A 23240-nucleotide genomic window follows, 5' to 3' on the forward strand; every position below is an offset into this window, starting at 1 on the left:
GTCACCAAGAATTGGGCCAAGATACACTGATAAGTTTTACTTTATTTTACTTTTCTCTATCTGATCCATGGTTAAATATTATATAAATCTCCACCCTGAACTCTTAATAGCATTTTAAAGGATTCCTTGTTAATGAAAGTGGACCACCATTCATCCACTTAAGCAAAATATTTTACAAACATTAAGGTGAAATGGCAGAGTCATTTCAACACAGATGTGAAATGTCATGAGGGATTCTAACATTATTTTATAATATCTTCATTCTGTTATTAAATTGATCAGAATAACCTAAATACAAATTGTTGTGTAACACATAGGAAACTCCCCTGGATCACAAAACTAGGGGAAGAAGTCTGGGCTCTCCTGCCTGAATCACAGAGTGCATTTACAGAAACACAGCTGTCATACCTCCAAATGCACCAAATATACACACCAAATATTACCAAATATTATCACCAAATATTAAAAACCCACTTTAATAAATGACTGAATAATAAGTAAATTTCCTTGATGGAAAATTAACAATTAGAATACACTCAAAATTATCATTATTGTCATGAAGAGTATGTTAATATATGATAATCTTTGAAGTTAAAACTCAAAGGTACATTGAAGAACTTTACTTCCTTAAAGTTAACTTTGATGATGCAGAAATATTCAATTTTGTTTTTCATCTGCAGTTCAAACATAGAGAGATGTGGGGCAGGGGGCAGGAAGAGAAATCATACATTTATGAGATTCTATCACATTTCTTCATATACTGTCCAAGGAAATTTCTTTCATTTGGCCAATATTTTTATGGCCTAAGAATATTGGGTCATGTTAAGAATTAGTATCTCCCAAGGCCTCTTTAGGGGAATTTTAAGTAGCTTATACACAGCTTCTTTCACAGGGGTCTATTTGTCTTGAACAGAATCTTCTGAGAGTTTCACAAAGAGTTGGCCAGTTCGTGCTAATTAGCCTTAGAGTCCTCCCTGCATTGTTAGCCATCTCACTTGATTCCCGATTGACTCTATTTTCCTTTCTGTTGCTTATATCCTCATTGCTAAGTTTCCCTATCTCAATTATGCAGTGAACTAGATTTCAATAAAAAATTCCGTCTAATGACATTTATCTGTCTAATTAAGCATGGGTTTTCTAAAATCCTGAGTCACCATGTCCCAGAACACTTATTTGTCTTTTCCTCTGCATTCCCATCACACTTCTAAAATTAATGAAATGGAGCTAAAGGATATGGTAGAAAACAAGTTATTGCTGTAAAGTAGCTATAAAGACATGGCCACCCAGGTGGATTGAAGTTCAGGCTTTATGTACCCCTGGCTGTCTCTAAAAGTACACTTATTTGCTCTTTTTTAATTTCAAAGGGTGTTGATCGTCCTCATTAAGCAAGACATGTTTTCATTAAAAAAAAAAAAGGGAGGTGAGATGTTAGATTATAGAGAGACCTTTACTTCTACCAGTCACAGAAAAAAAAATTATTTGGTAAATATTTAACTCTATTAAGATAGACATACTAAAAGATATTATACTTGATCAGATTTATTAATAATAAGTTTCCACTTGTCCCTAAGTCATTATTATTATTCTTCCTTGGATTACTAGGCCCATCTAGATATACTGAAAATGGCAAGTTTTCAAATTAAATTTTCTAGCTATTAAAAGCTTATTGAAATTCTAAATTATTTTGGTTAAGTTGCTATATTAATTGCTCTTTTAACAGCTACCACTCCACTAGACCAACCTGGGTCTTGGATTAAATTAAGTAAAAGCAGAAAGGAAATTTTTATAAACTGGTAAATTACCAATACAATCATTTCTTTTCCTTTGCATTTCATCTCATCCCCTACCATGGATAAAACCAAACCCTTGGTATTAAAACTCTACATATATGCCACTCTTCCAAACTCAATTATCATATTACACTTAGGCCAAGAAAGTGGTTACTTCTGAGCATGAATCTTCTAATGTTAACCACAATTTGCAGCATAAATGTTGGAAAGTCAATGACATTCTGTATAGCTATGGCAACATTTTCTCAAATTGTTCTTATTTATAATTGTGCAATTACCCCTAATTTCTGACCATGTTATAATAATGAATTTATGTAAAACAAGGCACTGAAACAAATACATGTTAACAGAACAGTATTTACATTCTGTAAGTATAAATGTTCCTACGAAATATGCTGACAGGTCTTTGGAGGGTCTGTCTATAGCTTTAGAGCCAACAATTATGTACACAATTGTAAAATTATCTTGAAGAGGATGATGCTATTTAGTGGAATAATTTAGCAAATTAACTGACCCATCTCCCCCCGCCTTTGGAAAGCAGAAGCTTTCCAAAATTCCTGATCAAAATTCCTGCCTTCCAACTACGTTCTGTAGGATCAGCCTCATCATTCATTAGGAAAAAAAAAAAAAAAAGATTAATTTTAAATTATTAAATTAAAAAAGAAAAATTATAACTCAAGTCTGCTTCATAATTGCTACAGATGAGTTATTAAAATCCCAAACTTATGTAATATTATCATAAAATATGGCATTTTTCTCAAGAAAGCCACAAATTGGATTTGAGCTTATGCACTGTAAAACCCAGATGGTTTGCTTAACTACTCAGACATCCTCCAGTTCAAAAGTTAATTGAACTGAGAACTGAAATTTTGATAATTGATATGCTTTGAGGGACTCAAGCTGAAGGATAAATTAGCCTTATGCATAGGGTGTTAATAGCCTTGAGAAACCACAGCAATTGGTCAGAAAATGTTGTCCAAGTAGAAAATACATATATTTTTCTATAGGTTAGCTTGTTGTACATTACCTGGACTTGCTCCTATGGTACTGTTGCTTTTCTTTCTCCATTTTTTTACTCACTGATTCAATATTAGTCACTATTTTACCCAGTTTAACTTGTTCTGAAATTTTAAAAAACAAAGCTTTAATTGTTTACTCTTAGTTTTCAAGTTATAAGTGCATTTTCCAAACTAAATTGAAAATCACAGACTTTTTAATAACAAATATTACAATATTTTTTCAGAAAACTACTAACACTAAGGTACTCTAAAAACACATTTGAGTGTTTTTTGTTTTTTGTTTTTTTTTACCCCATGTTCCTCAGATATTTTGCAATTACTAAAATTTAGGACCAAAAGTACAGAGTAAATGAACTGCATACATCAAGGAGAAGATAGCTCCCAGAGAAATGCCTGCAAAAACACAGCACATACCAATGAGTACAAACGGCCTCATTTACACACATCAGCACTATTGTCATCACTATCATCATAAAGTTCAGTTTTTATAGGGGAGTCTGCTATTTTAAAATAATTGAGCAATCATTAGTTAGAAATAGCAACATGGAGTACTCCCGAAAACTCGCCCATTTGATAGAAAGACAACTCCAGAAAAGGCAAAGGTTCTGCTAAAAAAAAAAAAAAAAAAAAAAAAAAAAAAAAAAAAAAAAAAAAAGGCTAGTTCTTAGAGTCTAAAGAGAGATACATATTTTTTAAAAATACCTATTACTTTCTATTTTTGTATAGGTAATGGGACTAACATATAGTTTAAAACATTACAATAAAATCTTGTTTATTAAGCACCTTCTAGCTACTAGCTCAGGTATATTAAAGATATATTGCAGATACATAGAACATATGAAATGAAACCCTATCTTTGAGAATTATTTACAAACCAATAGTGTCTCAATGCTAACAGATGGAAAAGCACAGTTGACTGTATTATGCAATTTAGATTTAAAACATATCGAATATTAAAATTTTGTAGAAATAGAAAACAGAACATTAATAATTGTAGGCTCTTACCAGGTGTGCTAGCATTTCCTAGGTATCATCTTACAGTTAAGCCTCATAACTATTTTTGTTTTGTTTTGTTTTTTAGCGAAGCACTGTGACTATTTCCTTTCATACATAAGGAAAGCAGATTACCCAAGATCCTATAAGTCAAAAGGTGCAGAACCCAGGCGTGAACCTGTATGCCTCTGACTGTAGGTTCACACTTCATCACTCTGCCTTCCTGCACCGAACACCTTCCCCTTCCCCGGAGTTCATGGTGACTCATGTACCCAATCAGGGAAAGAGAATAACCTGCCTTGCTTATTTTGGAAGGTGGCTATAGAGTTCAAAAGACGTAATTTATGTAAAGACACATAATAAGCTGAGAAATATCATATTAAGGTGAAGTAGAAAAAGAATTTATAAACTTGAGTCTAAAAAAAATCTTTTGAAAATATTTGCCATATGCCTAGTATGCTAATTGCTGTATATGGATTATATTTTATTCTCACAACCACCTCATAAATTAGGTACTATTTTTATCTCTATTTTACAGATGAGGACACTGAAGCAGAAAAATAGAAGTTAACTTTCTCAAGATTATATAGGTAGCAGCAGGCAGAATCAGTCTTCAAACATAGGCAGGCCATCCCTAAAGCTTGCATTCTTAATCACGATGACACTCAATATTCATATCTGTTTGTTTAAGGACTATTTACTTAGTAAAAATAACTATGCTAACTTCTAGAGAGAAGATGTGTAGGAAATAATCCATTCTTTGTTTTACTCAGTGTGTTATACTCCACCTCCATCATTATTCTTTTTGACGCTCATAATGCCAAAATTGGCCAGTCAGCTCCTGTATCATTTTGACATATCTCCATTATTTTTGAACACTCCTTTCTTTCTGCCACAATAAGAGTTCTAGGCTTGCTTTGTCCTTTCCTTGTCCCAGAGCTGGAATCAGGTCTTCAAGAAGTGGTGGTAATTATCACTTCTAAAATTACCTTTATTCCCATTCTCTAGTGTTTCCTAATCAGTAGATTCTAGCTAGATTTATGTTAAAAATTCCCAATATTCTCTCCAGAGCTCTTAATCGTTCATATGTTCCATCTCTTTGTGTTTTATAAATTTCTTAAGATAAACTTTCTAGTTTACTAATTCTATCGTCAGCTCCATTAAATCAGTTTTTAAAATGTATTTAAATTATTATATATTTAAATTATTATATATTTATTTCTGGAAGTTCCTTTGGTTCTTTATTAAATCTTCCTGAACATTTTTATAGTATCTAGTTTATTCATAAATATATATTTTTTACTTTTACTTTTTAAATATATTAAGCGCACTTCTATATCAGAAAATTCTAATTTCTATGGTCTTTGTAAATCTAATTTCATTTTGGGGAAGCTAAATTGCTTAAATCTTTCACTCACAGTGGCTAATTTCTTTTTGACTTCTTTAAAACTGTAAAGTCATATTCCAGAAGAATAAGAATTATTTGCAAATCGAGATTAAGATCCATTCCTCAAGAAATACTGTGTTTTTCCTCCAGGCAGTTGAGAAAACTTTCAACTCATAATAACATTAAACTAATTTCCCACTTAGAGATTTTTGACACACCAGTGATATGGATCCTTGCGGTTATTAATTTTAACAAGAATTTTTTTTTTTTTTTCTCTCAGGGCCAAGGCTGACATACTCAGGTTTCTTTGCCATGTCTTTACAAAGAAAGTCTTTATATTTTTCTGGTTTAGTCTTTCATTGCTGGCATGAGCTTTTGCGGGGACCCAGATATGGGGAGTTTCAGACCTGATTTCCTATCTTGAATGTGTAAGGCCCAATAAAAATGAAAGCTCAAGGCCACCAGAAATATGCAGAAACTTCCAGGAACAGAAGCTGAGCTCTGCTCTGAGTCTTTCTTTAGATTTATTCTGTGTTTTCCATTTTGGATTTTCAGGTCTCCATAAAAATATGTTGAATGAAGGAATGCTTGAAATGTTTTCCACTATTTTGCTAGTCATTCACATGTCAAGACTCAACTTAGGGGATAATATTTGATCTAAACATTGAAACAATTTCCAACACTCATAATACCTAACACATTCATCAAATATCTGTCATATACATGAAAAAATAAAATATTTAACACCTCTTATTCAGTTACAAAACACTTTTAATATCACTATGTGTGCTAGTGACATGGATTACTTTCTTTCAATATTTTTTCAGATATGATAGACATATATTCCTTCTTCAGCTGACCCCCAATTCTTCCCCAACCTTCATAAAGAACTCTTCTTTCTCCCCTCCTCGCCGCTCCCCCACCAAAAACCCACAGTAGTTCTAAATCAGGTGTCCAAAAGCAGCCAATCTTAGATACAGTAGTTAAACTGAACCAATGTAAGTTATTAGGAAGAAGTTTTCTAGAATTTAGGGGGGTTGTTTAAAATATAGTTAGATTGCAATTTTATATTAGTTTCAGGTCTACGATACAGTGATTCAGCATTTACATGCCTTACAATGTGATCACCATACTAAACCTAATAATCATCTGCCACAGTGCTAACTTATCACAATATTATTGACTATATTCCCCTTTACCTTTTTCACCTATTTCCACACATCCCTCTCCTCTGGCCACCATCAGTTTGATCTCTGTTTTATGAGTGTATTTTTCTTGTGTTTCGTTTGTTTGTTTGCTTTGGGTTTTTAGATTCCACGTTTAAGTTAGGCCATATGGTATTTGTCTTTCTCTGTCTGACTTATTCCACTTAAGACCTGGAAGGTATTATGTTAAGTAGAATTTAGAATTTTAATAATTCAGAAATTGGATAACATACAAGGGAGTATGTTCCCTGTAACAGGTATTTCCTGAGAGAGATTGGATAGGAACTTTCTAGAGAGCATCATAGAGAGGAATTTATATCATGAAAATAGTCAGGCTAGAATAGCTTTAAGGTCTCTTCTACACAGAGAAAATGATACTATATAAGTGCTTCATGGGGGTTAAATCCAGATCCTTTACATACAAAAAAGTAATATTTTAGAATTTGTAGGTTATGTGATCATAAAATACTTTTTTCCCACATTTTTCTCTTTTTAAGACACACTATTTAAATTGTATTCAAAATTTCATATGAATTACAACAAAATTTAAAACTTAATGTTTCCAATTTATAGACAGATTCATTAGTCAAGAATGACAGATTGTAATTTACTGACATTTCACATTCTAGTGTGTGGGCTGGGTAGATGTCAGATGATTTTCTACTGTTGGAATTTCCAGCACATGGTTGTTATATAGAATGCCAATTCCTCACTAGATTGTGAACTCTTTCATGGTCTCTTGAGGACAAGGATTGTGTTTTTATCTGTCATCCACTTATTCAATCATTCATTCAACAAATATTTACTGAATGCCTATAATATGACAGGTAGTCTGCTAGGCTCCAGGGCTGTGAAAAATAACTTGGGGGTTATGACGGCTATATTCTCGGAAATAAAATTAACCAAATAATGAAATAATCATACAAATTGAATAATTCCAGTTGCATCGCTATGAAAATTTATTTCCATTACCTCATAAATTTAAGAGAAGGAATGAAATGCAGTCTTTAGCCCTTGTAATCAGGAGGCATTGCTGGACAATTTAGCGGGAAAATGGAAGTGGGAGCGAGATTTCTCTGGTCTGAAGGAATAAAGTAGAGATAATCGGTGTAGACTCTCTTTCAAGAGGAGTAGTTTGAATGGAAGGAAAGAGATGAAATGATCACTATCAGAACATAAATTGGAAAAAAAATGTTTTTGTCTCGATACATTTTAAGATGGGAAAGCGTTTAGGATTCTTATATATTATCAGAAAAGTGAATGAAAACTGGGGTGGGGGGAAGCAAATAACACATAAATAAGAGAGGTTCCTGGCAAAAAAGGGTAAGGGATAGAATAAAATTTTAGCCATGACCGAGAGAAAAGAGGCATTATCTTCTAAAAGCAAAAAGTAGATGTTTTCAGGTGGCTATTTATAAATTTCCAGTGAGTTCACCACGAACACCTTTATCTTCTCCATGAAGTAGGAGGTGAGGTCATCCACTGAGAGAAGGAAATAGAAGTTTGCTAAGGGTTTCCAGGAGAGTGGCAGAGATTTGAAATAGAGAGGTGGGTAAAAGACTGAACCAAGGTCAAATGAAAGGTTTTACCTTTGATTACCTCTTAATGCAGTGATCATTACAGCTAACACTTAACAACAAAACAAAACCTACTTTTGCTACTGTTCAATTTCTCTTCATTTTATAGCAAAATGTTGACACTGGTTGCCTACGAGACTGTTGTACTTCTTCACCCCCTTTAATCGTCACCCCAGCTTGCACTCTGATCAAGGATACAGTGACTCCCATGGCATCACACCTAGTGGACAAGTCCCTGTCTGCTTTGTATTGTGCCTTCAGCAATGCTCAATAATAATGGCGATTCTCTTGTAGAGGCATTATGTGACAACTTTCTCTTGGTTTTTCTCCTATGAAAACCGGGATGCTCATTTTCCATCTCCTTTGCTGACTCTCCCTCTTCTTTTAGACTTCTAAAGGATGACAGGCCTTGGGCCTATATCATAAGTTTTTTTCAGTTAACTTCACTTGCTCCTTAGAACATTTCATCCAGTTTCTTGGATAAATTATGTCCGTATACCAATGACCCGAATTTTATTCTCCAGCCTACACTTGTCCTTAAAATTTCAGACTCATGTATACAATTGTCTTACATGTGAACTTGCATGTTAATAAGTATCTCAAATATAATATATTTAAAGAGACTCTTGACTTTCTTTTCCAAAAGCTATTCTTTCATGTCTTTCTCATATTGGTAAATGATATCACCATACAGACACTCGTTCAAACCAGAAACTCATTACTTATCACCAAAAGAAATCTCAACTTTATCCATTTATTCCCATTTTCACTAATACCACAATAGCCACAATAGTGGTGCATAACAAACCCAACCAAAACTCAAAACTGTGGCTACATTTCAATGATTCTCACAAAACTAAGCCTTTTTTCCTCAGGTTTACTAGGCCCTGGTCCACCTGATGGCAAAACACTGGTGTGTATCCCTAGTCAGCCAGTCTTAATCTTTCCCTTAAACGAAATTAAAACAGGTGTCTGGAGATAATTCTCCATGAATATTTTCATGTTTCTTCATTGTCAGGGATTTCTAAGCAAGGAATTCTGGCACATGGGTTAAGGATATTTGAATGGCAAACAAACCATGGAAATTACAGACCCCAGGAGAGCTTTAGAGGCACCTTCCCTGGAGCCATCTATTTACATTCCGAAGAAAAATAGACATCAGGACCTTCATTTTACCTCCTCTTCCCAATGCGTTTGCTTACATTTATAAAGCACTTGTTCTCCGTCCCCTCATTCTCATTCTCTTTTTCCCCATCTCTCTAGCCCTCCTTTCCCCTCAGCCTCTCCTCTCCTTTCTCTCTCCCTTTCCCTTCTCCCTCTGGAGGGAAAAACAGGAAAATGTATCAAAAGTCCTACATAAACTCCAGAATTGAATATTTCAGAGTTCCTCTTCTGTAGTTCTAACTTCCTGTACGTAGGTAACATCTGCCCTCACTGTGTTTCCCCAAGGGGAATCAAATCATAAGGAAAACCAAAGATGCTCTCTGAATAATTAAAAACCTGTATCTGACCCAGAAACCTCATGCTTCCTGTCAGAATAAATATGTATGGGTGGATGAATAGATAAATACATACATAAATACACACATACACACATTCATAAATATATAAAATTTAACATAAGAACAGACACACTCCTTTTCTTTCATAGATGACCCACATGGAGGTGAGTAAAGACCTGATTCCAGATGCTTGAGTCTTGTTTATCTGGCCCCTCACAGTTGCTTTCCAAACTTAAGCATTTTTGACTTCTCACCCTCTTCTCTGGGCAACTCCTGATGTCTCAAACGCATTGCTTTTGTCACAGCTCTGTAAGTCTAGCTCTATCCAGTCACCACCCTCCACACCTGTTCCCCATGATCCCCTCGTACTGTGGAAAGAAGACCATCTTCTGCACTATTCTCCTCTAGCTCATAGCTGAGAACTTACAAAATCCTCTCATACTAACCATGCTGTTGGCTATCTCTCGGGACAAGGGGTTTCAGAAACGACTTACTGAAAACACTTATTCCTTCTGGAGAAGCATCATACCAGAGAGTGTGGCGTACTTAACGGTGAGCAGCGAGGGCGACCGGGTCAACAGCCTGAGCTTGCTGCTCCACTTCAGGCCTTGAGTAAACCACTTAGCCTCTCTGAGCGGTAGTTTCCTCATTCTTAAAACTGGGGGATGAAACTTCTAAGCTTTACACATTAGACTGTAATATTTTAAGTAAGTTACAAACTAACCGCAGAAAGCACTGAGTTTATAAGCACTCAGGAAATAGGGAACTGTTGCTGTTATCATTGATATTTTCATTGTTTCTTTTGCTTTTCACTGAGACACAACATAAATTCATAAGCACCCTCTTTATGTAGCAGGACTTTTGTATTCACTAAAGACATCACCGGGACTCATCTTTCCTTTCCATTGTCTTTTCTAGAGAATCAAGGAAATTTGGTAATAACTCCAAATCCCTCTGAACATGCTTCCCAAAAGTGAGGTATACAAATATCTAAACTGAGTTTCAGATGCAAGTAAACACATTAGGACACTCAAACCTCAAACATAGTCTCTGAATCAGATTTTGAAAACTCAGAAAACTCATTCGACCTTAGCTGGGGTACTGTCTGAAAAAACCTAGGAATGGAGCAATCCTCCGAGGTGGGTGACAGATACAAATGCAAACCAATGTAAAACTAAGTATATTCACATATTATGGGGAGGAGGATACCAGCATTCATGCGGAAGCCTGAAATAACCACAGCCCTTTATCAGAACCATTTAGTAATCTTGATATATCGAGGAGGATTTTCATGTATAATTTTATTTCTCTTAGCAGATATTCATGGAGTGAGAAGGGTGCAATCATAAGGGCAGGGCTGCTAAACATAGAAGGGAGTAACTTTAAGGCATTAGAAGCGACTGCAAAGAAAGACTTTTTATTATGAATCTTTTTGTAGCATTAATCATGTTACATCTTGCAGTGGTGGTGTCATTTTTCTTGCGTGCACAGACTGAATTACTGAACAGTGCTATGCAATGTGTCTCACACACTCTGGCACTTCCATTTCATACTTCACAGTTTTAGTGTCACTTTGAGGTTTGAAATGTTTCACAGTTATTTGCTATATGTGGGCGCCAAAAAAAAATAAATAAAATAAAAGTCAGTCTATATCACTGAAAAAGATAGTGTAAGAATAGAAAATAGTTAGAATCAGATGGGAATTGCTGTCCCATTAACATTCAGAATTTTATCAAGAATCAATTTATTTTTTATCGAAATCTAATATGTTTTATAGACACATGGGTGAGCACTATTATTTTGCTCACCACATACAGTTCTTATAAAGTTAAATATAAACTTTTATTGATGTAGATAAGATTCTATAATTAGAATGAAATTGAAAACAGCATACATCTTTTCTAGCCTATAACTTCCCATATGGTCTAACATAACAAACCCAAAAGCCTCAGTCCAATCACCTGATCTAATCCAGTATAAATATTGAGTGAATGTCTATGTATATATCTTGACAAATGGTTCAGTTTAATGTGTTTAAGTCAATCTATTTAAAGATAGAATAACTTAGATTTGCTATAAATATAATATAAATGCATTAAGCTTGATCATGCATTGAACAATATATTGATCTGCATCTACAAATAATGACAGGCATTTTACCATCAATTTTTGTAAAGCATTAACACAAGATAACTTTTTATTTCTGACTATAAATTCTTATTGATGACCCCCTTACTTTATACAAACCCACGGTATTACGGCATTTGACCACCAAAACTCTACAGGTATTTTTTTATTGACATAATTTCTCCAGTAGTCAACTAAAGATTAAATAAATAAATAATGATAAACATGCTAAGATGCAAAAATAAAGGAAGCTTTTCACACAAGTGCAGTATCTAGAATAAGCACTTGGCACAAATTAAGCATTAAGTAAAGATTTATAATCTTCCTCTCTTTGTCTTTCCAACTGCACAAGATGCCTCCTCAACTTTAAACGTCTGGTTTGTTTCATTACAAATAGAAACTGAGAGTCACTGGTAAGCACAGAAAGAAAGCAAAAAAAAAAAAAAAAAAAAAAAAAAAAAACTAAGGAAATGCAAATGGAAATTCAAGTAGTGACATGTTTAGGTATGCTCTAGTTTTTAATATCTAAAATTATTTTCTACTGACACTTTAAAATAATTTTTCTCTGGTAGGAAAAGGGAATTTATGTTTACAATGTAACAGTCTGGAAGATTACAAGTAACTGCTAGACAGTAAGAGAGTAACTATTTCATCTAGCACTTAATAGAAAAACAAATAATAACTAATTATGCTGAAATGTTGCCCATGCTACTAAAAGTTCAAAGGGCCTACTCTGGTTTTAAATATTCCAACAGGCATCCAAGGTAATCCAGAAAGTGGGTGTGCAAAGGCAGGACCAGCCTCCACAAAATGGACAATAGACACAAAAAAGGCTGATCAAGACAGAATGCTAGCATGATCTGTTTTGTCTTCCCAACTTATAAACTCTAGCTTGATAAGGACACACTAAAAATGCAAACTGTCTCTATTTATTACATTTTATATTCTCGGCTTTCTCTTGAACACACAATTACACCCTTAGCACACACACAAAAAAGTTAAACACACAACTTCTTTATTGCTAAGTTAAAAGCAAGCTACTAGAAAACAATACTGTTACACTATTAATTTGGTTACTTATATTAGCTAGCCATATGGGACATTTTGATATGGATTTACCATAGTCCCGAAGTACCAAAACTTTATTAGTCTCATGAAATTAACAACAAATTCTCAAATTAACTGTAATTCATGTTACAGTTAACATTAACACGTCCCAGTGGTATGTTTACAAGTACATGAAGTGAGGAAGGGCGTGGAGGTAGAAGAAATGGATCACAAAATACATGCAAAACTTCATTACTATCACGACTTCCAAAAAAAGGTAGCGAGTATTGGTTTAGACAGTAGGCCAAGGTCTCTATTATCTCTAAATTGAGGATAGGACCATCAGTCAATTGTGTTTCGTTTATATTTCATTTGGTTATAAACATGTTGCTCTGTTTATCCTTTCTCTTAGATGCTTTGGGGTTAACAAAAGCTATAAAAAGTTGCTCTGGGACAACAATAGAATTAGTGAATACTACCTTATGCAAAGTAATCATTAGAAATATTTTTGTGAATGCCAAAGGCAAAGTAAGTTAAAGGGAAAATTGGACTAATGATCAACTGTGGAGTAGCTGAGACAGTTCCAATTAAAATGTTAGGATATGAGAGAATTCATGAGATTCTAACATCTCTAGAACCTTTTCTCTGTATCTCATCTCCCCTCACTACTTTCTATAATAAAAATGCTTTCCTCATGTGTAAGCACATTTTTCAAATGTGAAAAGTTAGAGTCTTTGATTTTCCATTTTTTTTTGCATACCATTACTACTATAAAAAATTGGGGGCAGGTATTCTAATATATATATAGTTGTTTATAAATTATATTCTACTTTATTAAAATATCTTATATAGTACACTATAACATATAGTACATTATAAAATAAACAAAAATAGACATATAATTAGAAGATAGAAAATATATATATATAGGAGCTTCTTCTTATGTGATTAGATATCATCTCTCTTAACCCAATGGATTAGATCAGTGTTGGCAAGCCATCATGGCCAGGACCAAAGTCAGCCCATCCAGTACATGTTTCTGTAAATAAAGTTTTACTGGAGCACAGCCATGCCCACATGTTCATTCACTGTCTGGCTGCTTTCGCCCTATAAAAGCAGAGATGTGACAGAGACCATACAGCCCCCAAAGCCAAAATTATTTACTATAGGACCCTTCACAGAAAAAATTTTCCAACCCTAAGGTTAGGATTAATTTCAAAGTACCTAAGAAGGGATAGTTCTGCAGACAGCAATAAGACTGAGCATGTGAGATGGAGATAAAGAAAAAAGGCAGAAGCGACAAATCAGCTAGGGATGCCCACCAAGTTGCAAAACAGGCGCAGGGCAGGAATTCCCTAGCAGGATAAAACTATTACAGGCTGACTACAGTGTTGTGGAGTATGAGAACAGAACTTAACCACTGGTGAAAATGAAACAGAAATCAAAAGGCATAGAGGACCACAGATTGTTAACTGGTTTGTTTTTTAACTGAAATTTCTCATGACACCTCAGTCAGAGGATAGATATTTCTCTCAACGTCAGCATATCTTTAGTTGGCATACCTTTTATATCTATTTCAGTACTTTCCTTAAATCAAAAAAGAGGCCGAGGAAATAGTTAAGATATCAATGGGAAAAAAAAATATTTAACATGAAAAACGAATAGCACAGACTCCGTCTCAGTATCTCTCTCTCAAACACACACATGCACAAACACAGAATTCTAGTATTGGTACCCTCTAGCAAATATAATAATATTCTTTTTAGCTATGACAGAGGGTTTGCTTAAATATGCTACTAAAAATAATTGTTGGAATATAGAGAATTGAGGCTGTCGAGTCTCCAATAATCTCTTTTTTTCTGAACTTTTATTATACTTAAAGTCAATACCAAAGATGCTAGCAATTAGTTATTCTCCAATATTAGTTTTGACTTTTTTGAGTGGAGAGGAGAGAAATTAATAAAAGTGTCTGATACATTTTTGTATGCCTCATGTCAATTGGCATGGGCACGTGGTAATATGCTCAATAAATAATTATCGAAATCTGAGAGGTTATCTGCAAAATTAGTGAATACTATCTTATGCAGCATAAGATGTTATTCTTATCTGCTGTCACATGTCACATTTGACTTTCCCATAGCTTTTTATTGTAAAATTGAATATTCTTTTAAAAATGTTTCAAGATGAAAGAGAAAACAGGACTAGGAGCTTGTAAATTTGGTTCTAGTCACCGCTGATGGACAAACTAGCTTTTACTGACGAGCAAATCACTGGATTTCCTGTTACTCTTTCTGCATAATGATGACTTAGAGCAACTGACAGCTAATATCCTATTTAGCTCTAAAAGCCTATGTGACAAAATCACATTAAGGGTATATCGAATCTTTTTAAACTATGTTATATGAGTCAGAGATTGCAAAATGGCAGCTGGAGGACCAAATCCAGAGGCAGACACACAGATTTGGGGGGATTACAGTGTTCAAGAAATGTCGAATCAATGTGTATCTATGTGGTGTGCTTTCTCTAGTTTCGCACAGATGGGATTCTTCTCATTTATGACACTAGCGATTGCAAAGTTACCTGCTGATCTTAGATTAGCATTTAAAGGAATTATAATTCTATTGAAGTTTCAATATCTAGATTGATTATCCTGTACATGAAAAACAAAAGTACTATTGTTACTAAACAGAACTTTAGGACACATGAGAAGGTACTAAGCTGCTACCAATATCCTTGAATTCCTTTTTTTTCAGTGACAAAAATCACTAAATTTTAGATTTAAAAAAACAAACAAACTTGGGTTCTGGTCTTCTCTTTACCGCTAATAAGACCTCTGACCTTTGATGGCAGTTCACTAAGGCTCTCTAGACCTTTGCTTCCTTATTCATGAAATGGAAATGGGTGGTTAAACTAAATTGTTTCTGATGTACATTTTATCTCTAGGACTCGGCAATCTATGACAACAGGCAATTTCATTGTTTTGACCCTGTTTCATAGAACTCTGTGACAGCTACAGGCCTTTAGAAATAAGCAGACGCCTTTAAGCTAAAGGGGGGAAAAGAAATAGGAACACATTAGACCAACAGAATCGAAATGTAGCATTAGATGAGCAAAAGGAGTGTCCACTTCCTGAAATGTGCGAGGCATTAAATTAAATAACGGAAAAGCCCAAACGAAAATAGAGCCAACATGGACTTAAAATTCTTTAGCAGTGATGCAAAACAGTCTAATGGTAATAACATTATACTATGAAATTAAAACGCCGTGTTGTGGCGCCTGCTGTGTCATTTATCTGTGATTTTAGTTTCTTATTTAACGACATTGAGCCTCAAATTCTTCACTTGCTGAAAAGAGGGAATAACAATGCTCCGAAACTACAAGTACATGTGCATAGAGTTTATGCATTTACACTTATTATTTATGCGTAGACACTTATGGTTTGCAAGATGATTGTCCTGAGTTCCTCACTGCTGAAGAGGCAATGCACAACAGGTCCTGAAAGCCCGCCCTGACCACTGTATCGGTTCCGAAAATGCCAGGCTCTGGGCGCTCTTTGCTCTTTACCCAGTCTGTTTTTCAGGGCTGTCTTTGCAGCAAGCAACCTTGAGAAGTAAAGTAACGCCACCACCTCGTGCCTCATCGCACCCAAGACGGAGAGCACACTTACTCTAAACACCTTCTATTGCCCAAGCTCAAATCTCTCAGCTGTAACACAAAGCCACTACACACACAGGATCCACTCGAGCCTTTCCACATGGCCCCCATGGGACGTGGAACAAAGAGAACTGACAGGGACATACAGCTCAGCCCGCATGCTACCCAGTGAGTAATGAAGTCCTTGTCCTGTGTCTTCTGCTTGCATCCATGAAATTGTGGTAGGCTAGCTTTATAGCTTGTAAATAGGGAGAAATCTCAGAACCTTCACAGGCCCTGTGAAGATGCTTAGTATATGTATGATTGTTCATGAAAGCCATTTTGGGTATCTTATGTATTTCATTACCTTTTCTTAGTAGAAATCAAAGATAAGTGCTTTACCTATTCTTTGTAGAATAAATAGTCCTATATTTTAATCTAGAACCAGGAAAATAATTTGTGGGGTGTTTGTGATCCTCTTTCTTCCTGGTTCTCACAAATGGCCGTCTGTTAATCAACTCACATTTTCATCAGCATCCAATCCAGGCAACCACTCAACATTACTGATGACAAATGCCAGCACCTCACCCCTTTTTTCTTTCCTCACACAGGCAGAAATTTTCCCACATTCAAAGCTAAGATCCTATGGCCTCACTACTAAGGTTCTCAATCTTAGATCTGCCACACTAATATAAAGCAAGTTATTACAATATTATCTAGGACCAAAACCCAAAATGTTTTCTTTGTGAAAACTTTGCAGATGATACTTCTGTGTCTTAATTGCATTTAAAATTGTTACAGAAAATAAGTAGAGCTGAAAAGACCGTAAAATTGCTTAGGATTGTAGACGAAACTTGGAAGATTTAAGTGCCACCTCCACCATATTTTGTCAGAATGTAAATATAATTGCAGGTGCTTAGAAAAAAGAGATAAGTACAACAATAAAAATCTTACAAGCTGAACGCCAGGAAAGCAATAACACTTCTATTATAAGCCATTTTATGTGATAATTGCCTTTTGAGAAATAGGGATAGGGATATTATCACTAACAGAAAGGCTTTAAAGAAATGCAAATTCCTGATTAGGATCATTTTCAAATGAAGTAAACAGCTATTTGTAAATGATTACTTCTTTCTTTGTTTTCTCACCAGCTCTTAGCTCTCCTCGTTTCGTACAATTATTTGTCTTAGGTAAGATATCTCAAATGTCTTGACATTCTTTCTCACCTTGCATTAGCAGTCATATTTTTCCCATGCCTAAGTCTACGTGAAAGGACAAAGGATGTTCACCAAACCATGTTGTTTGTCCTCCAGTGGATTTGGCATTCTTTTTGTTGTTTACCCACATAGACTTGCCAAAGGTATTAACCACCAGACAGAACAGGAATCTGACTCATTTGCATTCAATCACAAAGCTCTGGGCTGCAAAGCTGACCAGTTTTGTGACTCCTCGCAGAAGCAGAAACCAAGGTGAAATAGAGGATGGAAACTGGCCCAGCTTCTAATTAAGACACTTCTGCTGAAAACCCTATTTTAGTATATTTGATGCCAACAATGTTTGTCACAGTTGTTCCCATAGCAATTTATTAAGAAGTTAATGTTTTATTAACTCTTTAAAACCAGATGATACACTCAGGCACCAACATAGCTTGAACACTTTCATATAAAACTAGAACATTAGTTTTCAGGTAACTATCAGGTAAATACATCATACTGTTTTAGATTCCATACCAAATGTAATGTTTGGATATGATCTGTTGACTGAAGAAGAGAGAAATAAGGGAGGGAACACAGTCGATCCACTCATATTTCTAAGAAAATATACTTTTTGCAAAAATAGTTTGTAACTGTTTTACACTGATAGACAATCATTAGCTTTTCTGTATTGGCATATACGTTCTCATGAGTCTTTCAATGAGTCACTAATAATGTGCCTAGTAGTTTATAGTTCATATCATGTTTGTACACAAAAATTTTATTTGGTCTTCCAGCAATAGAGTCCACAGGTATTTTTATCATCTCCATTCTCCAAAATAAGAAACCGAGGATCCAATATGTTAAATACTTTGGCCAGGATCATGTAGCAAGGGAAACAGAACTTGATTTTTTTATTTTTGTTTCTAAATCTCAGATTATTGCTCAAGCAGATGTAGAGGATTTATCAAGTGTGACAAGTTTATTAGCCTCTCATTATCATTCAGGCACAGCCCACTATTCTGGACCACATGCGTAGTATGGATTCACAAATGCAAGGTGTTCTTGTTAGCCATCCTCTCCGGCCACGGAAGCTGCTCCTTTAAGCAGTGAAAATATTTCTTCATAGACAGGATGTTTATATCAGGGCTACAGACACAGGAACAAATCTAGGAAGATGTGAACTCCACTCCAGTTTCAAGAAAATAAAATTTGGAGGCCAACCAAAAAAGGAGTGCAGCCTCTAGTTACAGTGAAAATCAACACTTGAAAAACATTCTTTTTTTAAAGGAAAGAGTGACTCAAATCTGTAGATCTGGATGATTAAAATTAGTATAGGAAATAAATGATTAGAAAAGTCATACACTCATTTGATTTTACTGCTGATGCAATAAAACTTTTTTTAAGTATAATTATGCCTATAAGTAAATAAAATCAGGTTTGAGCAAGTTGAAGTTCCAGCTATTGTGATTTTCTTTTTTTTTTTTTCAAAAGGCAAAAGCATGTGTCCAAATTAAAATCAGGCTTTATGTAAAAGCCAGGCAAAGAAATGCCTTGGGCGGTATGAACCCAAGGCCTGGTAATTCTATCATTGGATTCTAGAATTGTAAACACATAGTGTAATTGCTTAATTCTAACTACTCACGTAATTTTATCTGAGAAACTTTGTGTCTGGGAACACAAAGAATACCTTTATGGCCATTTTAGGCCAATTCATTATTGTTGGTCCAGTAGAGCAATCATTCCCTCACCTCTTTTCTACAGAAACAGTCATTCCTTCCCCACGTTCTTTTTGCTCTTCACATTCAAGGAAACCACCGTGCCCCAACTAATGAATGTGGTTATGATTTGAAAGGATTTTCTGGATCGATGTAGGAAGTCATCATTTTTCACAATAAAAAAGAAAAGAAAAATAAGCAGCTGCCAAAGCTCATTCCAGACTCTAACCTTTAAAATGTCCGTGTCACACTCACTGTCTTTTCCTTTTTAGTAGCAAAAATATATCCATTTCCTGGTATTTCTTGAGCTTTCCGATCCATAGCACAATAGCGCCCCCTCAGGTGTCATTTCTTTTCTGGTAAAATTTCCAAAGTGCATCAGGTCTTTGCGGCTTTGGTCAGGCAGGAACATAAAAGCAGTAGCCATAGTCAAATATTTCATGACTGATCCAGACAAGCAATCGGTGGCGAATTACCTAGATGCCACCACTTCCTGCCATTCTTTGTCTTCACTCACAGGATGCATCTGTGAGGACCTACTGAAAATGCCAGTCACTTAGAAATGCCTTCGAAGGCACCACGGAGGCAAGTTCTCGCTACATGACATAAATGACAATGGCATCGTTTTTGTTAGCATCTAAGAATGAGGCTGGACCCTTTTAATGATACCTTTTTTTTTCTGAAAAATTATAGTTCTTCATGAAAATAGAACTACCCCCCACAGCAGCAAGGATTAGATCAGTTTTATGAGGCCTAGTGAGATATAGAGAAGAAAAGGGACTTGCTCGAGGTACACGATAATTTAGGGAAAGATTTAGTATCACTTCCACACGCTCAGAGCACTTGGAAGCTCCTCGTTCCTCCATGCATCCTGAAGTGCTCCTAGTGCCGTTGAGTAAAAGGAAGTAGCACAGTGCATGGGTGGATAGAGTGTCGGCTTTAGAGTTAAAGAGACCTTAATCCTGGTCCTGCCGTTTACTCCCCATGACAGCAACTTGGGCATGTCTCTCTGAGCCTGGTTTGCTTACCTGTAGAATGCCACCAACAGTCTCTCTATCTTGTAAGACTTTGGATAATGTGGTTTAACATGGTGCCTAATAAGTAGTAGATATTCAATATGCGCTTTTCTTTTCTTTCCTATCTTTTTTTTCCCCTCCTCTAGTCTATTCTCCATTAATTGACTTCCAATAGAAGGACAGCAGAAGCATTTTCAGTTTCTTAAAACCAAAAATCTGCTTGTAGGGCTGTATAGAGATTTCCAAACTTTCACTGAGGGAAAAAAAAAAAAAAACAGTAAAGGGCATTTATTTACAGAGCTACAACCATGTATCTCAGCCTATTTTGAATTCTACTTAACAGCCAGGCTTAGTAGCTTAGTGTAGCTGGAAATCAAGAACTTAAATAGAAACTACCATCAACTCAATCCCATGGGAAGTACTTATGAGTACCTATTAAATGTGCAATGATTACATGTTATACGTCTTCATAAATGTCTCCACAGTGACTACATGTAGCATTGTTTATTTTTTTTAATTCATCCTTAGTATAGTCAGAGTGCTCACTAAACTTTTGGAATGGTTAAAAAATAAAATGTCTCTAAACTAATGTTTTGATTCATTAAGTGCACTGGGATCAAAACCAGATGGATTTGGCAACGGGCTTGTTCCCCTGGTTCTCAGGCTGCTTCAGAGCAGTGCCAGCTCAGAGAGGGGATGATCAATGTCACACATTCTACACTTCAGGCACTAATAGATCCTTGGCTCCAGGTTTCTCAGTGTTCGGAGAGAATGCCAGAACACACATGCTGTGACAGAATCATTTTAGATGCATCCATGCAGGCCAGAAAAATGAGTAACTGCCTTGGGCACTGACTAGCTCAGGCAACAGCTGTTTTACACCGGACAGTAATTATAATTGATCTCTTTATTCTGTACAGTAACTGTCACAGCACACACACACACACACACACACGCACGCACACACAGAGTCTTAAGGAGTAACACAAAGATCGACACCTTATAACAAAAGTGTCCACTCAATGGTACATGAAATAGTTCAAAAAACCACCAGGCTTGCTTAAATCTAATTAGTAACGTACGCACACACACTTACACTCACAGTCCCTTCATTCTATTCATTATTCAACCAATATTTATAGAATATCTTTCAGGTTCTAAATGAGCCCATCATTTTGCTGTTTAGGCACATATGGATATGAGCAAGATAAGACTCCTGCCTCTAAAAGTTTGTCTTCTAACAGGGAATACAGATCAATACACAGGCAAACCAATCTGATGGAAAATGTTCTTGGAGCTACAAATAGTAGAAGTACCAATCATCCCTCTAAAATTGTAATAAGAACATGGTCCACTCATCTTGAAAGACTGCTGAAGTCTCAGGAAGCTACCGTCCGAGCTATCCTTTAGGTGCCTGCTTATTCAATATCTCTGTAGTAGAGAGCTATGGAGAAGGTTTTCTGTTTTTAAAATATTTGGCCTGAAAAACAACTTATCCTGGTATGTTCCAGTACAAACCAACTGACTAGGTCAGAGAACAAATAAGTGGCCTCATCGGAGGAAACAGAAATTTTTGACAATATTGACCAGCCAAATCTTTCTAATAATCATAGTAACTAGCAAAATAACTGAAATTAACTAGTTGATAATACGATTATCTTCTACTGAATTTCACTAAAACAAAAGACAAAATTATAGAAGCTAGAATATATATTGTTCTTATAAATACAAGAATATTTTTTGCTTACTACAGTAGGTCCTGCCTTTTTTCTACCTGATTCTTTCCCTCACAAAAAAAGATGACTTATTCAGGGTCACCTGTCCTATGCGGCCTCCCTTTCCCCAGACCATTTTTGTCTGTAGATTCTGCTGAGAGGTTGGGCTTAAATGGCCATTACAGTGTCTTATCACCATCACTCCTGTCCTGACTGTGGCTTTGGGATTGCCTAACCCAACCTCGGCCCATCATATTCTTCTCCCAGAAATATAAATACTGAGAAAATTAGATATGTGAAGTCAAACGTTCACGTCAACTTAGAAATCAAGGTGACCGTGCCAGTCTGTGTGTAAGATGACGAGAAGATACCAATGTGGGAGGAAAGGCAGGGGAGAGCAGTGGCATCGGAGAACAGGGATGAGAGACCCAGTGGTCTTCAAAAGAACGAGAGAGCAGCCTCAACTCAGCTTCTAGTGGACTTTCAGTTCTTACGAGAACCAGCTGCTTTTTATGTCCCTATTCTTTGTACTAGGTGAGGTCTGAAACTTAAGTTCCCTTTCCTTTGAGCTAGACTGAGTGGGTCATTGTCCTGTGCACTCCGCCAACATAAAAGGACAAATGTGGTTCCTAATTTTATAACAAACTAACTCGAAGTGACCTACTTTCATCACCTTCCCTCCATTCTGATAGTCAACTTTTCCTCTGAATTCATTCAGAAACATTTATTGAATATCTGCCAGGCCAAAGTATAGGTTATAGAAAGCTGAATGAAGCTAGTCTCCCCCTGAGGAGCTATTTGTGATCACGTTCACACCCTGGTCCCGTTCACTACCAATAGCTGCTACTCGATGAGCTCAACTTGAAACATCTTACTCTCTAATATCCACCTTCTATTTCCTCAGGTCCTTCGCCGTCACTAACAATTTTTGAACCCTACCAGGACCTGTAACGTATTGATACTACCACCTTTTCACTCTCATGTGCCACCTTAATATCTTAGCCAGCTTAAATTCCAAAGCCAACTCTTATGATCTCTCTCCTTTATAGACTATCGATTCCACTGTCCCACCCTTATTTTGTCATTTTCATTTGAGAAAACACAAAACCCTAGCTGAATCTAAGTCTCCGCCTATTCTGTGGTAATTTGCATCCCACAAAACTAATGTCATGGGAGAAAACAAAAACGTGACTGGCCTTATTTGACATTCATCAGCACGAACCCAAGCAGACCTTAAAGTTATCTCGTAATCATAGGACAGACAGCTCCTTAGTCTGTTTACTTTCCCCTATTTATTTCATATCTTCTACTCTCTCTT

The 23240-nt window shown here is 35.8% G+C and overlaps 1 protein-coding gene across 3 annotated transcripts in view; it reads right to left on the reverse strand.

The window, feature by feature from the left end:
* Window positions 1–23240, reverse strand: part of IQCM (IQ motif containing M) — a 412415-nt gene that overhangs the window by 233117 nt on the left and 156058 nt on the right. For all 3 annotated transcript variants that reach the window (XM_016144555.2, XM_036234284.1, XM_036234285.1), the window contains one exon: window positions 2818–2911. In XM_016144555.2, the coding sequence (XP_016000041.2) occupies window positions 2818–2911 (94 nt within the window). The remainder of the gene's footprint in view (window positions 1–2817; window positions 2912–23240) is intronic.

The sequence above is a fragment of the Rousettus aegyptiacus genome, unplaced genomic scaffold, assembly GCF_014176215.1.
Source record: "Rousettus aegyptiacus isolate mRouAeg1 unplaced genomic scaffold, mRouAeg1.p scaffold_m13_p_16, whole genome shotgun sequence".
NCBI lineage: Eukaryota > Metazoa > Chordata > Mammalia > Chiroptera > Pteropodidae > Rousettus > Rousettus aegyptiacus.